Raw genomic sequence first — 16,646 nt, 5'->3', positions numbered from 1 at the left:
ATCAGACTGTGGATCATGGCCTCCCCCTCGACGGGGGAAATTGCCTTTTGGAGACAGAAAAACCTACTCTCAGTGTCATAAACTGAGCCTTTAAATTCGGGTCACCCCTGCCTGCTCAGGTCATCTCAGTTTCCCCCAAACTGCTGCTGGAGCGAGACCCGCAACCAAGGCTCTAGTTTTTCCTTTTTCACCACCCTCCCTTCAATCACGTGTCTGAGACCCTAGTCAAAACTCTAGTCAAAAGAGGACTAGCGTTACAAGTGGGGAAAAGCAAGATGGCAGGTGAGAAACTAAGGAGAGAAACCACTGCTTATACTTAAACCACAATTCAATTCAATTCAAACCTGTTATCAGCAGACACACAAAAACCAAAAAAAAAACCCCGAATACTCTCATAACCTTGATGATATCCATTTTTGAAAAGCAGCTTCTTCTGGGACGTCCCAGAAAGAAAGATTAAAAATAAATCTCCTTTTACAATGAAGTAACACAAAACCCTACCCTGGAACCTGGAAGGTTTGGTCACAGGCCCACCATGCGACCGCTCCAGAAGCTTCCAGGCTGTGCACAGGCCCCAACGAGACGCGCCACCTGCTCGCTTTTCTCTCCCTCTTACTGGGTGGCCACCGGCCAAGGCATCTTTATTTCCCATTTGGACGTTACTTCTGGGAGCCAGCTAAGACACTCCCCGGCCCCAGAACACTCGGTGAGGTCTCCCCGCTCGCAGCCTTGGCTGGTTCTTTCCTAGGGACACCAAGGACGCCGAGCACAGACCCCTTAGAAGGAGGAGAGCGAGGGGGACAGACAGACGGCGCTGTGAGCGTCTAAGGAGGGAAAGATCTCGCCGGTTGGGGAAGACGGGCAGATGGGGCCCGGGATCGGCTCCGGTGAGTGGACAGGCCCCAGGCCAGCAGCTGCAGTGACCACCCCCCAACAGGCTGACTTTCGGAGGGACACGTGTCATGGGGGATGTCACGCTAGGACCACTGCAGGTTCACCGCCTGCACTGAGGGGGGTCGCCCTGCTCAGTTACTCTGATACCGAAAACGTGCTCCGTTCCGGCCCTGAGCGCTCGGTGTCGGTGTCCTACAGGGCAGCTCTCATTGCCTGCCCCTGAAAACACTATCAAACCACCTTAATGGGCATTATGGAAAAGGCTAGTCCGCATTAGAGCCATTTAGAAAATAAATACCTTTTACTTGCAAATAAATGTTTCCCTTTCAAGTAATGAACCATTATTCTAGGCAGAGGTTCAAAGGGCCTATTGAACAAGTGACAGGGTCGTCAGCACATCCATCTGCAGGTAGAACGCACGGGTTGGTGCTTCATAACGTGCCTGCCCCGGTAGCCTGGCCGTGGGCAGGCTGAGGCTCGGCTGACAGCACGCATGCGCTCCGCAGACCCTTCTTCCACGGGGCAGGGCGCCCAGCTGAGGGGTCACTCCTGGCAACTCTGCAGCTCCTGCCTGGCTTACAGGGGAGCCTCGGTCTCAGACGGGCTGAGCCCTGGCCATCTGTTGCGTGGGGTCAGGAAACACAACACACGTCCACACTAGCTGAGACCAGGACGTCTCAGACCTGGCGCTCCGGACACTTGGGGCTGGATCACCCTTCGCTGCTGGGGGTGGCGGTCCCCTGCATCGTACCACGTACAGCAGCATCCCTGGTCCCTGCTCACCAGATGTCAGCAGCACCCCGCCTCTGCGTAACAACCACAGTGTTTCCAGACACGGCCACGTGTCTGCTGGGGAAGAGCCGCACCACGTGGGGATGTCCTAGAACTTTTTTAAACAGCGGGTGCCTGGGTCCTACAGGTATTTCCCAAAGTTCCCCAAGCGAGTCTAGGTTTTCCAGACACCACCTCTGGCCCCAGTCCTAGATCCAGAAAGACCAATTCTGTCGATCCACAGCTTCCATTAGAAGAAAAGACTCTGTGACTAAAAGTTCTGAAAAACACTGGCTTAAAGACATAACGTGGGGCTTCCCTGGTGGCGCAGTGGTTGAGAGTCCGCCTGCCGATGCAGGGGACGCGGGTTCGTGCCCCGGTCCGGGAAGATCCCACGTGCCGCGGAGCGCCTGGGCCCGTGAGCCATGGCCGCAGAGCCTGTGCGTCCGGAGCCTGTGCTCCACAACGGGAGAGGCCACAGCAGTGAGAGGCCCGCGTACCGCAAAAAAAAAAAAAAAAGACATAATGTGCTCCAGAGCCCAGGTTGAATTCCAGTTTGATGAGCTGCTACTTGAGATACATCACATCACCCTTCATGGTCCTCAACAGCTCCTTGAACCTGGACTTCAGGCCTGAGTTGACCTGTGATTCTGTCCTCCCCTTTCTATTCTTGCCGTCCTAGAATCAACTCGGCTAACACCCCACACCGGCAGGGCCACAGCCCCCAGCCACCTTCACCACGGCGAGCACCTACCAGGGCCAGGCACCCAGGGCGCGTAGCTGGGCTTGGAGCGGAGGCACAGGGAAAGGCCTGGAGAAGGCGCGGGGTGACCAGCAGGCGGACTCCAGGCTGGAGGACACCGTGTGCAAAGGCTGAGGCTGCCTGAGGAAGGGTCGGGGCCAGAGCACAGGGTCCCGGTGCTGGGCGGTGGGGACAGTGGCAGGAGAGGCAGGCGGCGGCCGTGAAAACCCGCCAACCAGGCCCAACTCCGCCCTGAAGTCCAGGGAGCACAGCGAAGACTGAGCAGGGGAGTCAGAAGAGCCAGTCGGCTATGACTTAGGACAAAAGCACTGGGATCTGAGGCAAGGGGGGTGGAGGAGATCAGAGACCAGAGGACACGGCCAGTCCTGCTGGCAATGGAACACGCAGGCCTGGGGCCTTGGGGAGATACGAGGCACAGGCAGAGCTCTGGGGCCGCCCTCCTTAGGCTGTGTGCTGGAACTCAGCTGTTACGAGCTGAACTGTGTCCCCTCACCACCACCCCAAAAAGACTCTCCTGTGTTGAAGTTCTGACCCCCAGCACCTCAGATGTGACTATTTGGAGATGGGCCCTTACAGGGGTAATTCACTCAAAATGAGGCACTGAGGTAGACCCTGATTGAACAGGGCTGTCCTTGTAAGGGGGGGATGAGGACACAGACACAGAGGGACGACCGTGTGAGGACACAGGGAACAGGCGGTGTCTACAAGCCCAGGGGACGGGCCTTGGAGGAACCAGCCCCACTGCCACCTTGATCTTGGACATCCAGCCCCCAGACTGTGAGGGACTAAATGTGTGTTCCTTTAGCCGCCCCGTCTGTGGGGCTTGTTTCTCGGCCCATAAGGAGCTAAGACACCCGGGAACGACCTTAACGGGTGAGCGACGAAAAGGACTCTCGCAGGAGACCAGGAGGAGAGCAGCTAGGAGACAGACGGGAAATCCAGGCAGCGCACCCGTCCTGAGAGAGCTGAGGACTGAACGGTCACCGCTAAGGCCACAAACAGGTCGCCTGACGTCCCTGAAGCCGTCTGCGGATCTGGTATCACCAGCCTGACTCGGCTGTAGCACCGAGACCCCGAGGCCCGGGTGCGGCGGGGACCAGGCAGCACTGGCACCTCCCAAGGGCAGACACGTCGAGAGGGACAGGCCCTCGGTCAGAAGCCCTGAGAAGGGCCACGGCCATGGTTTTCAAGGGCAGAGGATGGATGGAAGGGCTGGGGGACCCTGAGGACACGGCGTGGACAGCTGGGCGTGAGCGCTGCTCCCCTGCGCCCCCCCCCCCGGACGGTGAGCACAGACCTCCCCAGGTGTGTTCACCTCTGTGCCCCATGCCTCAGCTCCCGCCTCACACCACGCCCAGAACCCTCCAGCTGACACTGGTCTCGGCTGTACCAGGAGCTCCTTCTCTGGGCACAGACGAGCTTCTGTCCACCTGGGTCACCACCCAGGGCGGAGCAAGGCCTGCCACGGAGCAGATGTCGCGAGAGCAGAAGCAGGGGCAGGCTCAACACAGGCGGTGGGGAGGGGCTGTACGTAACTGTCTTCAAAACGTAGGGCAGCAGCTGTGTTCACAGCAGCACTGTCACAAGCACCTCAAGGAGGGAGCCACCCAAGTGTCCACTGACGGATGATGGACAAACAAAAGTGGTATAAACACAATGGAATATTACTGTTCAGTCTTAAAAAGGAAGGAAATCCTGACACGGGCTACAGCGTGGATGAACCTTGAGGACATGATGCTCAGTGAACTATGCCGGTCACAAAAGGACAAAAAATGGTTTCATTTATAGGAGGGGTTGAAAGTAGTCAAGCTCACAGAGACAGAAACTAGATGGTGGGGGCCGGGGGCCGGGGTGGGGAGAAGGGGAGCTAGTGCTTAATGGGGACGGAGGTTCAGTTTGGGAAGATGAGAAAGTTCTGGAAAGGATGGAGGTGATGGTTGCACAACACTGAGAATGTACTTAATGCCGCTGAGCTGTGCACTTACAGATGGTTAAAATGGTCAGTTTTACGTTATGTATACTTTACCACAGTTACACAAAAATTTTTTTAAGTTGGACAAAAACTTTGTGTTTGCTGCAAATGCTCGTGTATACTCATTTGGGAACAGTGGCGTTCCTCAGGATGAAGCAACCAAGGGTGCCCAATTTGTAAAGCATCTTTTAAACACACAGAAAAAGCAACTTTTAATCTAATCTGGGAGGAAACAGTCTGTAGTGCAGATTATGGGACTGAGTGTCTAACCATCCTTAATTTAACATGACCCCTGGGAGGCTTGTGGCTGGTTTACAGCCCACTGTCTCCTCTGCACTTATTCTTTATTTTTTTCAATTTTCAGTTTTGGCCGCATTGGGTCTTCACTGCCGCACGCGGGCTTTCTCTAGTTGCGGCGGGCGGGGGCTACCCTTGGTTGCGGTGCACAGGCTTCTCATTGCGGTGGCTTCTCTTGTTGCGGAGCATGGGCTCTAGGTACCTGGGCTTCAGTAGTTGTGGCACGTGGGCTCAGTAGTTGTGGCTCGTGGGCTCTAGAGCACAGGCTCAGTAGTTGTGGCACAGGGGCTCAGTAGTTGTGGCGCACGGGCTTAGTTGCTCTGTGGCACGTGGGATCTTCCCAGACCAGGGCTCGAACCCGTGTCCCCTGCAATGGCAGGCGGATTCCTCACCACTGCACCACCAGGGAAGCCCTACACTTACTCTTTAAATGATGCTAAGAAATAAAGTGTGACTGTCATGCTAGCAGGATTAAGTGATACAAAGACTGACCCTCTTCCCCACTTTAAAAAAAAAAAAAAAGGCTGATAAACACTTAACCCGCATTCTTAGGACTTGACATTCCTTCCCACAGGCTCCTGTGACTCAGCTATGGGTTCACTGCTCAGATAAGAAAACTGTCTCATTTCTGGAGCAGGGTTTCCAATGTAAGGAGCCTCCTGGCTCCCTGGTGCCACTGCAGGCCCTAAGCTAACTATACACCCAGAACTAAACCGGTTAGGGCTGTGCCTCTGCAAAACAGGCCCTGCAAAAGTGAGTTATACTTTCACTGCAAGGAACCGAGAAAAAGACACAGCAAAGGAGTGGAGAAGCAGAAGGACGTGAAATGGGGAAGAAGACGCAGAAAGGCACGGGGAACACTTGATGAGCTTTGCGGTGGTGACACCGGCTCTGGGAACAGTGACAGGCAGTGGGGGGCGGTCCCCAGGAGCAGGGCCCAGCTCAGAAGGGCCGCATGTGGCTTAATGCTCTGCGGCTGCCGTCTTGGTCTTGGGAATCGTTTACGAACAAGGGGCCCTGCATCTTCATCTTGCACTGGGGCCCCACAAGTTTCGTGCTGGTCCTGACTAGAAGAAAGGTTTGGGGAGACCAGGAGACCCGCCCTGAGTGGGGCAGGGGGCGAGGCAACACTCTGCTGCGTGTTTCAGCGTCTGCCCAGGGGCTCGCTCCAAGCCCCCTCTGATCCGGAGCTAATGGCTGAGGGCATCTATACCTATTTCCAGAAAAGAAGCCTCAGGAGGGGCGTTCCTGCCAATTCCACACGAAGCTTAAGGGGCCGGGTAAGTTTCATCCTGAGTCTCTGAGAAGAAAAAGAGTCCTTTGTCTAAAGCATTTAAGGGTTAAATCATCAATATTCATTTATCCTCCATTAACTGCCCAAAAGATCCATCTCTAGTCTCTTCCGCGCCCCAGTGAAAAACAGCTACTGCTGCCCCCCACCCCATGGTCTGCAGGGGTCCCCCCGCCCTGGGTAACTGCACCCTGTGCTCTGAAACCCGCCTGTCCTGCCCCAGCTGGACATCGGAATTGCGCCCAGGAATCTGGTGTTGGACAGGGGGGTGCTGGCCTCCGCCTGACCAGGGACCAGGTGAGCAAAAGCCAGTCCGGAGGCGGGAGGGAAGCTGATCTCAGGAGAAACTGATGTGGGTTCCACAAGGGCTCTGAAACAACCCCTGTCCCACATTCTGGTCTCAGATCCCGGCCTAGGTTTCCTGAGCCATCCCTGCATCTTTCCAGTCAATTTCTTTTCTATTTTTGTGAATTAATGTAATTTGGAATTTGTTTTCATTACTTGCAACCAAACGAGTCCTGAGAAGAGAAGCTTTGACGGCACGTCATACGGTGCAAGTGACGACCTGAGAGCCCGCGGGCGGTGTTCTATTTCAGCAACGACCTGTTGTAGGGGAAATCCACCTAAATCAGCCCATAACCCTGCCCCCTTTCCCAGAAAGGCAGGCTTGTGACTCTCTAGGCCACTTGTCTCGCGGGGGGGTCAGCCTGTATGTAATGACCAGCGCTGGGTAAACGCTGAGAGAAGCAGAGACCGCAGAGCCAAGTCTGTGGACCATGGAGGTCAGGGTCAATGCCTCCTACAGACCCAGCAGAGACAACACTCCAGGTGGGCAGGGGCCTCTCTACAGAGCCTGGCCCTTCCCCCGTTTGCACCTGCCCTGAAGGCAGCTCCCTGATGCCTGCGGTCAAGGCTCGGGTTACCCTCGGCCCCGCTTTACAATTCCACTTTCTCTCCAATCCGCTTCCCCCCAGCACAGCTAACCCAGACTTCTAATTTGGTAGACGGTCCTCCATCGAAGGGCACGGACTCAGATGTCTGGCCCACGACCTCCGTGGAGGTGGAGGTGCAAATGACAGAGCACCCCACCCCATCCTGGGGCCCCCGCCGGCCAGGAAGCCCCTTTCCTTTTCAGATCCCTGAGCCCTGCGGCCAGAGGCCTGCTCTGTTTTCACATGAGAACTCTGAAAACCAGCCAACCCCTTCAAGGGTCTTTCAGACAAACCCCCTGGAGGTCCACCTTGGCGGGACCCCTCAGGCCACCTGCATTGGGGCGTCACGTCTGAAGGGCACACCCGGCTTCCCACGTCATCAGTTTCTGGGCGAAGGCGAAAGACACCTCGGAACGGCATGGAATTAACCACCCTTCCAGATGTGGCTTATCAGGTCCTCCTCATCTAAGCATTTCTGACCTGACTCGTTCAGCCGGTCCTTACCCCACAGAAGAGGAAGAGAGGAATCTGAGATTTCCAAGTGTCTCCTGGAGGGGAGGGGAGGGAGCCCTGAGCCCACTTTACCCGCGAGGCGCCTGCAGGTGAACGGGTCATAACCCACACCTGCAAAGCTAGAGAGCTCCGCTCTTCTCGTGACACCAGCGCAGGTGCGCTCAGACACTTCTGCTGAGGATTCGGTGGGTAGAGCGGGGACAGACGCACAGCCAGTGCTGGGGGCACTGCGTGCGGACCCGAAGGATGAACAGGGACCAGCAAGTAGAAGGACGGAGAAAAGGGTTCCAGGAAGTGGGCTCAGAGGCAGAGGGAGCAAAGATTAAGGAAACTGCCCGAGAGGTCTGCACAGCCCACCGCGGAAGCCGCAGGTAACAGCACACAGCCACGCCCCTCCTCAGGCAGGAGCAGGACCGTCTCTGATTGGCCAGTAAAGATGAAGAGAAAGGGCAGCCCCCCCCACCCCCGGGCGGGGCCCCTGGGGCGGAGGCAAGAACACCCTGCAGGGTGAGCAGGTGAGCCATTCTAACCCTACAGCTACGGCTCTGGACACGTCAATGACCCCCAGCCTCGTTCTCCTCCCTGAACTGAACTTTGGACTCGAAGATAACACCACAGCTCGCTGTGCCCAGGGCACTTTTACCTACACTGGGTGCTGGGCACAGGTGAAGCTGGCTGAATGAAGTCGGTTCTAGCCGATGGCTTCCCATCTCAGGGTCCTTCGGCCCGGTGGAAGTTTAATTAGCACCCTCCCCTTTTGAGCCAGAGGGCAAGAGAAGATGCTAGAACCCTCCAGGGCCGGTGCTTCTCCAATCAACAGCCCGGGAACAGGGTCAGACCCACTTGCCCAAGGCCTGGTCCGAACCTGCCGGCCAGTGGGCTTCTCCACGGCTCCTCCGCAGGCCCCCGCCTCGGGCCAGCGGCCTCCTTCTGGCAGAAGCGGGCCTGGCTTCCCCCCTGCCCGTCTGTGGCCCCAAGCAGGGTCAGCGCCAGCCCTCTCCTCACCCCACAGGCTCTCTCCCTGGGCACCCCTGTTCCCTACCCATCCCTCGGCTGGCTGAGTTCAGCGTCTCATGGCTATGAGTCACCCCATCCCCGTGCTCCCAGCCACCCTGCACCCTTCAGCCCCAGGCTCCCGCAGGCCACAAGGCCCTGCAGATGCCACTCCCTCTCGGAGGGAAAGGCACACACACCCACCCCCTCCTCTGCCTCTCTCCTCCTCAGGCGTCAGTCTCATCACTGAGGCCAGTCTGTCTGGGCCAGGCTCTCTGTTCTCTCTCATTTCCCATTCTTTCCACTCACTTAACTCAGTTTGTAATTAAAAAGTGATGATGATTAGTTAAGGTGCGCCTCGCCTGTTAGTCCATCAGCTCGGTGGGTGCTGTGCTATTTCCACCTAGCACTGCATTCCCAACACGAAGCACGAGGCCTGGCCCAGAATCCGCACTCACGTCTGAGAAAGGGAGGAGGGAGGGAAGGAGAGGTTAGGAAAAAACAGAGGAGTGGCCCAGGGCCACACTCAGTGGCGTGATGATTGCCTAACAACTGTTTCTCGGAAGAAAAACAGACCCAGGTGTGCAGTGTTTGCAGATTTCCATGGTGTAAACGCTCTCACCGTGGCCGTGGCCGGCTCCCAGCCGCCAGCCCCGCATCCTGAATGTGTGGCCCAGCCGGCTCCCGCACCGGGACTGACATTTGATGCCCAACGTGTTTTTAAATGACATCAACTTTTGACTCGATCCTGCCTGGGACTGAAGGCCAGAATGAACTGAGACTTGCAAAACAATGCTAAAGACAAGAGGTTTTGCAGCTGGTCCAGAGCAAGAAGGTGAAGGAAAGGTGAGACCTGGGGACGAACACTGTCCCCCAAAAGATGGAAGAGCTGCTTAGCAACTGTGCAAAGTCCGGCGTCTCCATCAGTGAGGACCACACCAGATTCTGTGCTTAGGAGCTCGTCATGAGCAAGCTGAAGCCTGTGAGAAATGCTGTTATACCCACTGACCTAACATTTATTTCCCTTCCTAGCAATTCATCCTAATGCCTCAATAGAAGCAAATCTGACACCTACAACACCAAATCAAAAAGGTACTGAGATCCTAAAAATATTCGAAGAAAATGTGGTTTTCCCCTAATATTCCAGGATTATAGAAGTCCTAAATCTACCACAAAACCCAGAAACCATAAAAGATTCACTTGACTCTATCCAAACCAGAAGTTTCTGCGTGACAAAAATACCATAAACAAAATCAAAAGACAAACAACAAACCAGGGAAAACCATTTACAAAACATCCAAATTGCTTCATTTACTTTATGCATAAAGTACTTCTATAAATCAGTAAGAAAATAATGCCCCCCCCAAATATACACACAAGAAGGCAAAGGATGCGAAGAGACAGTCCAAAGAAAAGGAAACACGAATGGCTCAAAAGATTTCAGAGATATTTAACCTCCCTCCTAACAAGAGAATGCAAATGACAACAACAATTTCTCACATGTCAAACGAGGAGACATTTAAAAGTATGACAACCCCCTGGGTCAGGGAGGGTGTGGGAGTGGGGCCTCACACCTTATGGGTGGAAGTGTGAAAGGGCAATAAGATCTCTATGGAGAGCACTTTGACAACACCTGTCAGAATTAAAATGCAGCCCAGTTTGACCCTCCACTTCTAAAAGTTTCATGTGTGGGGGAGTTTCATTATATATTATGTAATAACAAAGACTGGAAACAACCGAAATGCCCCCTTGGAAGGTGACTTGTTAAATTATTACACAGAAAAGAGTGAGGGGCTCCCTGTACTGATACGCACCCATCCCCAACACAGGTGAACAAAAGGTCTGAAACGGTGTATACGAACAGCTTGTGAGAGAAAAATATATAAATGAAAATATACTTGGAATATTTCTGGAAGGATACATAAGGAACTGGTAACCATGGCTGCTTCCAAAGAGGGAAACTGGAGGCAGAGATGGCGAGAAATGTTACTTTTACTGTTTGCTTTTGGTCCCATGTGATGCATTGTCTATTTCAGTAAGTTTCTAAACACAGTCACGCACAAAGATGTTCACTGTTGTGTTGTATATAGTAGACACACGAAATAAAATCACACTAGGATGACCTACCGGTGAGTTATTTCTAAAGATATTCCTATTGTGATGACATTGTAATTATTTTTCACCCTAATTAAATCGTACTGAGTCACTTTAAATAACTTCTAATCTTGAGCCCCAGAAAAAGAATTCAAATTACTTCCTGGGGTATTTAAACAACTCTCAGGTTACTTACAGGATAAAGGCCAGCAATCTGTGAGAATTCTTGGCGAACAGAAAAAATATTAGAAGACTGGAGATAAACATCTTAAATTTCACGTACAGAAAGAGAGTGTTGCTAACATTGACGGTAGGCAAAATTCTAGGGGTTATTCAAGGAAGTGGAGAGCACTAGAAACCAACAAGGGTTCACTCTGAAAACTGCAGGATAAGATAAACCATGCAAATCACTGGGAGGAGTATTTTAAAGTCAGCAGAGTTATGTTAAGCACTGACGATCTTTCTACGCGGCTGGGGATAAAACGCAGAGCAATGAACGGCATTTGGAAGTTGAGGACCAACTTTCTGGTCCACTCAAGGCTGGTGAACTGACTTAAAATCCAAGGCAACACTCAGTGTTAAGACTGCCTTGGACGGCTCAACATTCTTAATCCAAGGAAATAACAGGTGAAAATGTTTTGAAGACTTTATAGGGCAGCACGAAAGAGAGGTGGTGGCACCGGCACCATCATCATCATCATCATTATTATTACTATTCCGAAGGCATCGCAAATTCTGGTTAACAAATACCAGGGACCAAGGCAAAAAATAGAAACGAAAAAGATCCTAACAGGAGAGATCTAATAACCCCAAACTAGCAAGATGGAACCTACATGGTGCCCCACATCACACGAGCACAGGCTGAGAAAGCCCTGACATAACGGGATCCCATCGAGGCCCCGAGGTAGACAGATGACACGTCTACTGAAAGCCTTAATGATCGGCTGTAAGCTTCATTAGTGAAGTGTCCAATGTCTCCTCTTCTGATCAGAACACGCAGGCCGTGCCTATTGTGTTCTGGGTGCCATGCTTAAGAGATACATATGCCACGTGGACCCATCAGAATGGTGAATTCTGTCCCGTATGGAAGGACTGAAGGAGCTGGAGATTTCTTAGCCAGGGAAGAAACCAGTCCTTGGGTATCCTCAGGTATCTGAGCACGTATTATATGAAGGAAAAAGAATCATTCGGAGGAGAGAGCTGCACAAACAGGCATGAGATGACCCGAGTTATGTCCACCAAAAAGCACGACTCTCTGCAAGGAAGACTAACCAGCTAACGGGGTTCTGTGCAAGGCACAGCCACGCCGGGGATGCCACCCAGGAGGGGAGAGACTCTTGTCAGTTCCAAGACCCCTTTTAACTATAACAACCTGGGACTCTATCTGCCTTGACAGTTTCACGTGTGTAAACGCTATTATAGCCTGTATACTAGACTATACAATATATGATATAGATATTAATGATATATATCTAAAACATATATTTAATATAATGTAATATGTGCCTGGTGGTTCTTCTGTATCCCCCTCCCCATCTAATACCTGAGGAGAGAACTGGCCCTCTATCGCAGGGAGGCACACACCTGCTGAAGGAAGTCTGATGATAAAGACATCGCACGGGGCTTTTGTGAGTGGGAAGATCGCGGCGCTCAGTGGGGAAAGATGGTACAAAAGGCAACTTCTCAGACCCTGAATTTTCATCCACTGACAGAAGGAGAAGCCTGTCACTTCTGCTTCCACTTGCAAGCCAAGCTGACAGGCACCTGACCTCTGGAATCAGCACCCATCACAATATGCATTCCACGTCTGTACATCTGATACAGGATCCAGCGGACACCGCCATCAGAGGAGAAAGCCGGCCTCAGTACGAGCCAAAATGTGCTTAAAAAGCTCTTGAAAGCATTGGTTATGGAACAGAACAGTCCTTTATTTAGATCTTATTTGAGCGTGAAAATCAATATGTCCTTTTTAGTCTTTATCTTACAGGAAAATGCGTCTCTACCTATTGCCCCCAAGTGTTCACCTCCCGGACTGCCTTGTCAGCTGTACATAACTGACGCACCCCAAACCATGCTGCACACCCTTGTGCCATTTTTGACCCCCTCGAGTGCTCACTTGGAATACCTGTCCGGCTCTCCAAGGCGCCTCCATAGCCTGCTTTCAAGAACTGTTCTCTAGTTTTCTACTCCCACCATCCACGGCAGGGTCCCCACCACTGAGACAATGATACTCTGACGCACCTCCTTGGAGGCTAACTTCCAAGTTGGCCTCCCCTGTGACCCCGGAACAGAGCACCCTCTACACACATCTGCCTCGATCTACATCATTCCTCCTGTACTTTAGAAAGAGGGTCAAAGTATCTGACAAGTTGCAAATCCTTACTTTCACAGACGTACAAACAGTATTAAAACAGTCACTGTTCTTAAGTTTTCCGTGCTGGTAAACGACAACCAGATATTGACCTCCACGGATGGGAAACAGTCACAGAAACGCCTTGGCAAAGGACAGGCTGACCGGCGGGATCAAGGTGAACCAAGCTAGAAGGATCTCCCCACTAACAGCTAAGCCAGACAGTTCCCGGAGGACAGCTCATTTCTCGCCAGGCTGGTGCAAGCTGAAGACAAGGGTTATGATGACGTAAGAGTTTCATCTTACACATCCATGCGGCACAACTGTTCACTAACACACGTTTGGGGCAGGGGGAGATACATGCACATAGATGATTATAAACTGTCAAATTTCAGTCTTGCATTTAAACAAAGCGTTTCAAACTCTGCCCAGAACTGCTCAGAAGTGGGAGAAAGGTCTACATTTACTTTGAAAGGCAAATTAGTTATTTAAAACACAGAAGGGGCACAATAACACAAGTTGTTTGACACACTGGCATACAATCTCTCTTGTATGTTAAGAAATCCAGAAAACTGTAGCTGTCTTAGGCATTGATTTTCTAGTACTGCCCCTTCTCCATCTCTATGACGGCCACATATCTCTGGCAAACATTCCGACTCCATTTCCCAGGATGCAGCACCTCTGCTAGAGGGCCCCCCTGGGCTGGAGCAAGTCAGATGTCCAGGTAAAGCTGGCCAGGATCTGACCTCAACGCCTGGACAAAAGGGCTGCTGTGTGACAGCAGGGGTGGTCCCGAAACGCCACAAATTCTTAGCATCCTTCCTATACTCCAGTAGTGTTTGCTACAGTCCCGAGAAGACACCTGAGGGAACACTGGGGTGGCGAAGTCCAACGTGAAATACGCCGACCGCTGCGGAGGACTGAGCTCGGGGAAAGGGAATCTTCGAAAGCTGTTTGCTTCTCTGGCTACGGTTTGAGCTCTTTAGTCAGCTTTAGTCTGTTTCCAAAGCCAGCGCTGGATGGCTGAGGTGTGCCCAGAACAACACCTGGGAATAGGAACTATTCTGGCCGAGGCTGTTTCTTTGTGGGAGACTTGGGGACAGCTGGCCCGGCAAAGGGCAGAGCCTGGGGCCAGGCTCCAGCGGGCAGACCTTGAGAGGGGCGTCCTCCAGGGCCAGCTGGTGACCCATCAGGCCTTGCCCTCCGCGGGCCACCCCTGCCTGAATGAAGCGACAGCTCGAGGGTGGGGGAGGGAAGCTCCAGCCTTTGCAGAGGGAGGGGCGCCCCTTCCGTGTGTGCTTTGGGACAGGAGTTTGGGTGCCAACTCGGAAGGCTAAGGTGCCCCTTGGCGTAGGTAGGCAGGGCCACCGCAGAGGGCTGCCGGAGCCCGGCTTCACACCCGGGCAAACACATCTGTTTGGGGGATGGAGGGACAGCAAACCCACGTGAGGTGCGAGGACACGCGGGCTCGCACCACTGCGGGGACCCGGGTCTGCACGAGGGCGCGGGGAAGGGCGCGAGGACCGCGGAGGGCACAACGCTCGGGAGCGGGACGCGGGGCCGGGGCGGTCGCGGCCCTTACCTTGCTGACCACGTTTTGTACCAGGCCTGTGCGGAGGCCGTAGTCCCACGCGTGGCAGTCGCAGTTGGAGGCGTTGTCCCCCTTGTCCGGAGGGGACGGCAGGGGCGGCGCGTCGCCCCCTTCCGCGCCGCTGCCGTTGCCGAGGGGGCCCGCCGTCCCCCAGGCGGCGGTGGAGAAGGGGGTGGTCGGGGGGCTGGTCCAGTTGGCCAGGTCGCCGCCGCCCCCCCGGGCCGTGGCCGTGACCCCCGCCGGCTCGGCGCCCTTGCCGTCCTCGCGGCACCAGAAGTTGGGTTGGTCCAAGAGGAAGGAGTCCGAGAACTGGCTGAAGCCGATGAAGAGCGCCGGGATCCAGGTGAGCAGCACAAGGGTCTTCTGGTAGCCGCCGCCCAGGCCCCCGAGGAAGGGCAGCACCGACCCGTCGTAGTCCAGCAACAGGAGGCTCGGGTGCGGGCCGCCGGCGGCGTGCGGGGCGGGCAGCGGCTGGATGTCGCCGCCGCCGCCCGGGCCCGCGCGTCCCCCGAGGGGCGCCGAGGCCGCCGCGTCCCCGGGCGGCAGGGCGCCGTTCTCCTCGGCCGCGGGCGGCAGCCGCCCAGGGACGCCGCCCGCCGCCTCGCGCCGCCGGTCTATCGCCATGGCCCGGGTTCGCGGCGCGCGCAGAGGCGCATAGAGCGCAGCGGAGGCTCCCGCGGGGCCCCGGGCAGAGCGCGCGGGCCCGGCGCCGCCACCGCCGCCGCCGCCGAGGAGGGCCCGCCGCTCGCAGGGACGCTCGGCTGCCGCGCGCGTCACTGCGCCCCCATGGCCGGCCACCCGCGCCCGGGCTGCGGCCCCGGCGGGCGCCGGGCGGAGGGCGGGCAGAGGCCGCGGCCCTCAGCCGCCGCCGCTCATCGGCTCAGAGGCCCGGGCGCCGGCGGCCGAGCCCGCCGCTCTCCGCGGCTCCGCGCCCGACGCGTGAGGAGGAGGAGGAGCGGCGCCGCGCCTGTGCCTGTGTCGGCCGGCGGGAGCCCTGCGGAGCACGGCGCGGGCGGCTCCGCGCTCCCCGCGCGCCCGGGATGTATTTATCCGACCCCAGCGCCTCCCGGAAGCCGCGAGCTCGATGCCAGCCTGCCGCGCCGGCCGCGCTCCCCGGCTCGGCTCCGCGGCCTCCCTCCGCCTCCCGCGTCCCGGCCCGCCCCCTCTCCCCCCGCGCGGTGGAGGTAACGCGGCACCTGCTGCGCCGGCTCCTGCGCGCGAGCGCCCCCTCCGGCCCGCCGCGCCGCCGCCGCCACCGCCGCAGCAGCCGGGGAGGGGCGGGGACACGGGATGCCCGGCCGCAGGGCGCGAGGATCCCCGCCAGGCTCCGCTCCGCCCCCGGCAGGGAGAGGAGGAGGCGCCACGACTGCGGGCTCGTGAGGCTGGCGGCCCGGAGGGGGCGGCGCGCGCTGAGCGGGTGACCGGGTGGTCCTCAGGCTCGGCTCCCGCGGTGCCGGCTCTCGGTGACCTCTGTTCTCTTCCCAAGTGCCCGCCACCAGCTGCCCGCACCCCACGCCAGGTCCCGAGGCCAAGGGTCGCCAGCGTTCGGGAGCAACCCTCTTGCGCTGTTTCGAGGTGCTGACACGGTTGATTTTCGAGTCGAGGGGGCGCATTTGCCAATTTCAGGTCGTGTGTGACCCGCAGCGTCGGGTCACCCGCGACCGTCCGCAGCACCCACTCCCAAATCGCCATTTCTCGTCCCACTCCTAAAGGAATGCTATGTAAGCACGAGGCCGGAAGGATATATTGCCAACACCGAGTTATATGTACATGACCGTGAACGGTGCTGGTGTTCCCAACCCCCTCCCCAAGATGCATTCCGGTCTCCGGCGGAGAGCACAGGCGCACACGCGGAGGCCGGACCCCCCTCCTCTCCCGCAGTCCCGCGCAGACCGCGTTGGGCAGCGCCGTGAGAACAACACCGCCCTGCGGCAAGCGGCCGCGTTCGCGTGTTTCCTACTGCGCCCGGGCCGGCGGGCCCCTTCACCAGGCGTGCCCAGTGATAGGACCCTTGACGTTCTGAGAAGTTTATTAATGGGTGTCTCTGATAGAGCAATCCATTTCCAGCCTTGTTGGGGGGGGGGGGAGTAGGAGAAATGCTTTTGCTTTCCAAAAGAATACACTCTAAGCTGCATATACTGAACATACTCCTGCATTTCCATTATTTGCTTACATTTTTAACCTG

General features: G+C 55.8%; 1 protein-coding gene across 6 annotated transcripts in view; it reads right to left on the bottom strand.

Annotated features, from left to right (window-relative positions):
• Positions 1-15,193, bottom strand: part of SLC22A23 (solute carrier family 22 member 23) — a 141,415-nt gene extending 126,222 nt beyond the window's left edge. For 4 of the 6 annotated variants that reach the window (XR_007479481.1, XR_007479482.1, XM_012537182.3 and 1 more), the window contains exon 1: positions 14,453-15,187. Coding sequence is in view for 2 of the 6 variants with exons in the window: in XM_012537182.3 (XP_012392636.3) it covers positions 14,453-15,085 (633 nt within the window). In the remaining 4 variants the exon portion in view is untranslated. Of the gene's footprint in view, positions 1-5,910; positions 5,998-14,452 lie in introns of all 6 variants that reach the window. The other 2 variants (XR_007479483.1, XM_049715415.1) reach the window with 2 other exon arrangements.
• Positions 15,194-16,646: the final 1,453 nt, after the last annotated feature.

Source organism: Orcinus orca, chromosome 10 (assembly GCF_937001465.1).
Source record: "Orcinus orca chromosome 10, mOrcOrc1.1, whole genome shotgun sequence".
Classification (NCBI taxonomy): Eukaryota; Metazoa; Chordata; class Mammalia; order Artiodactyla; family Delphinidae; genus Orcinus; species Orcinus orca.
Note: the sequence above shows the minus strand (reverse complement) of the source record. Positions and strands in the feature narration are given on the sequence as shown.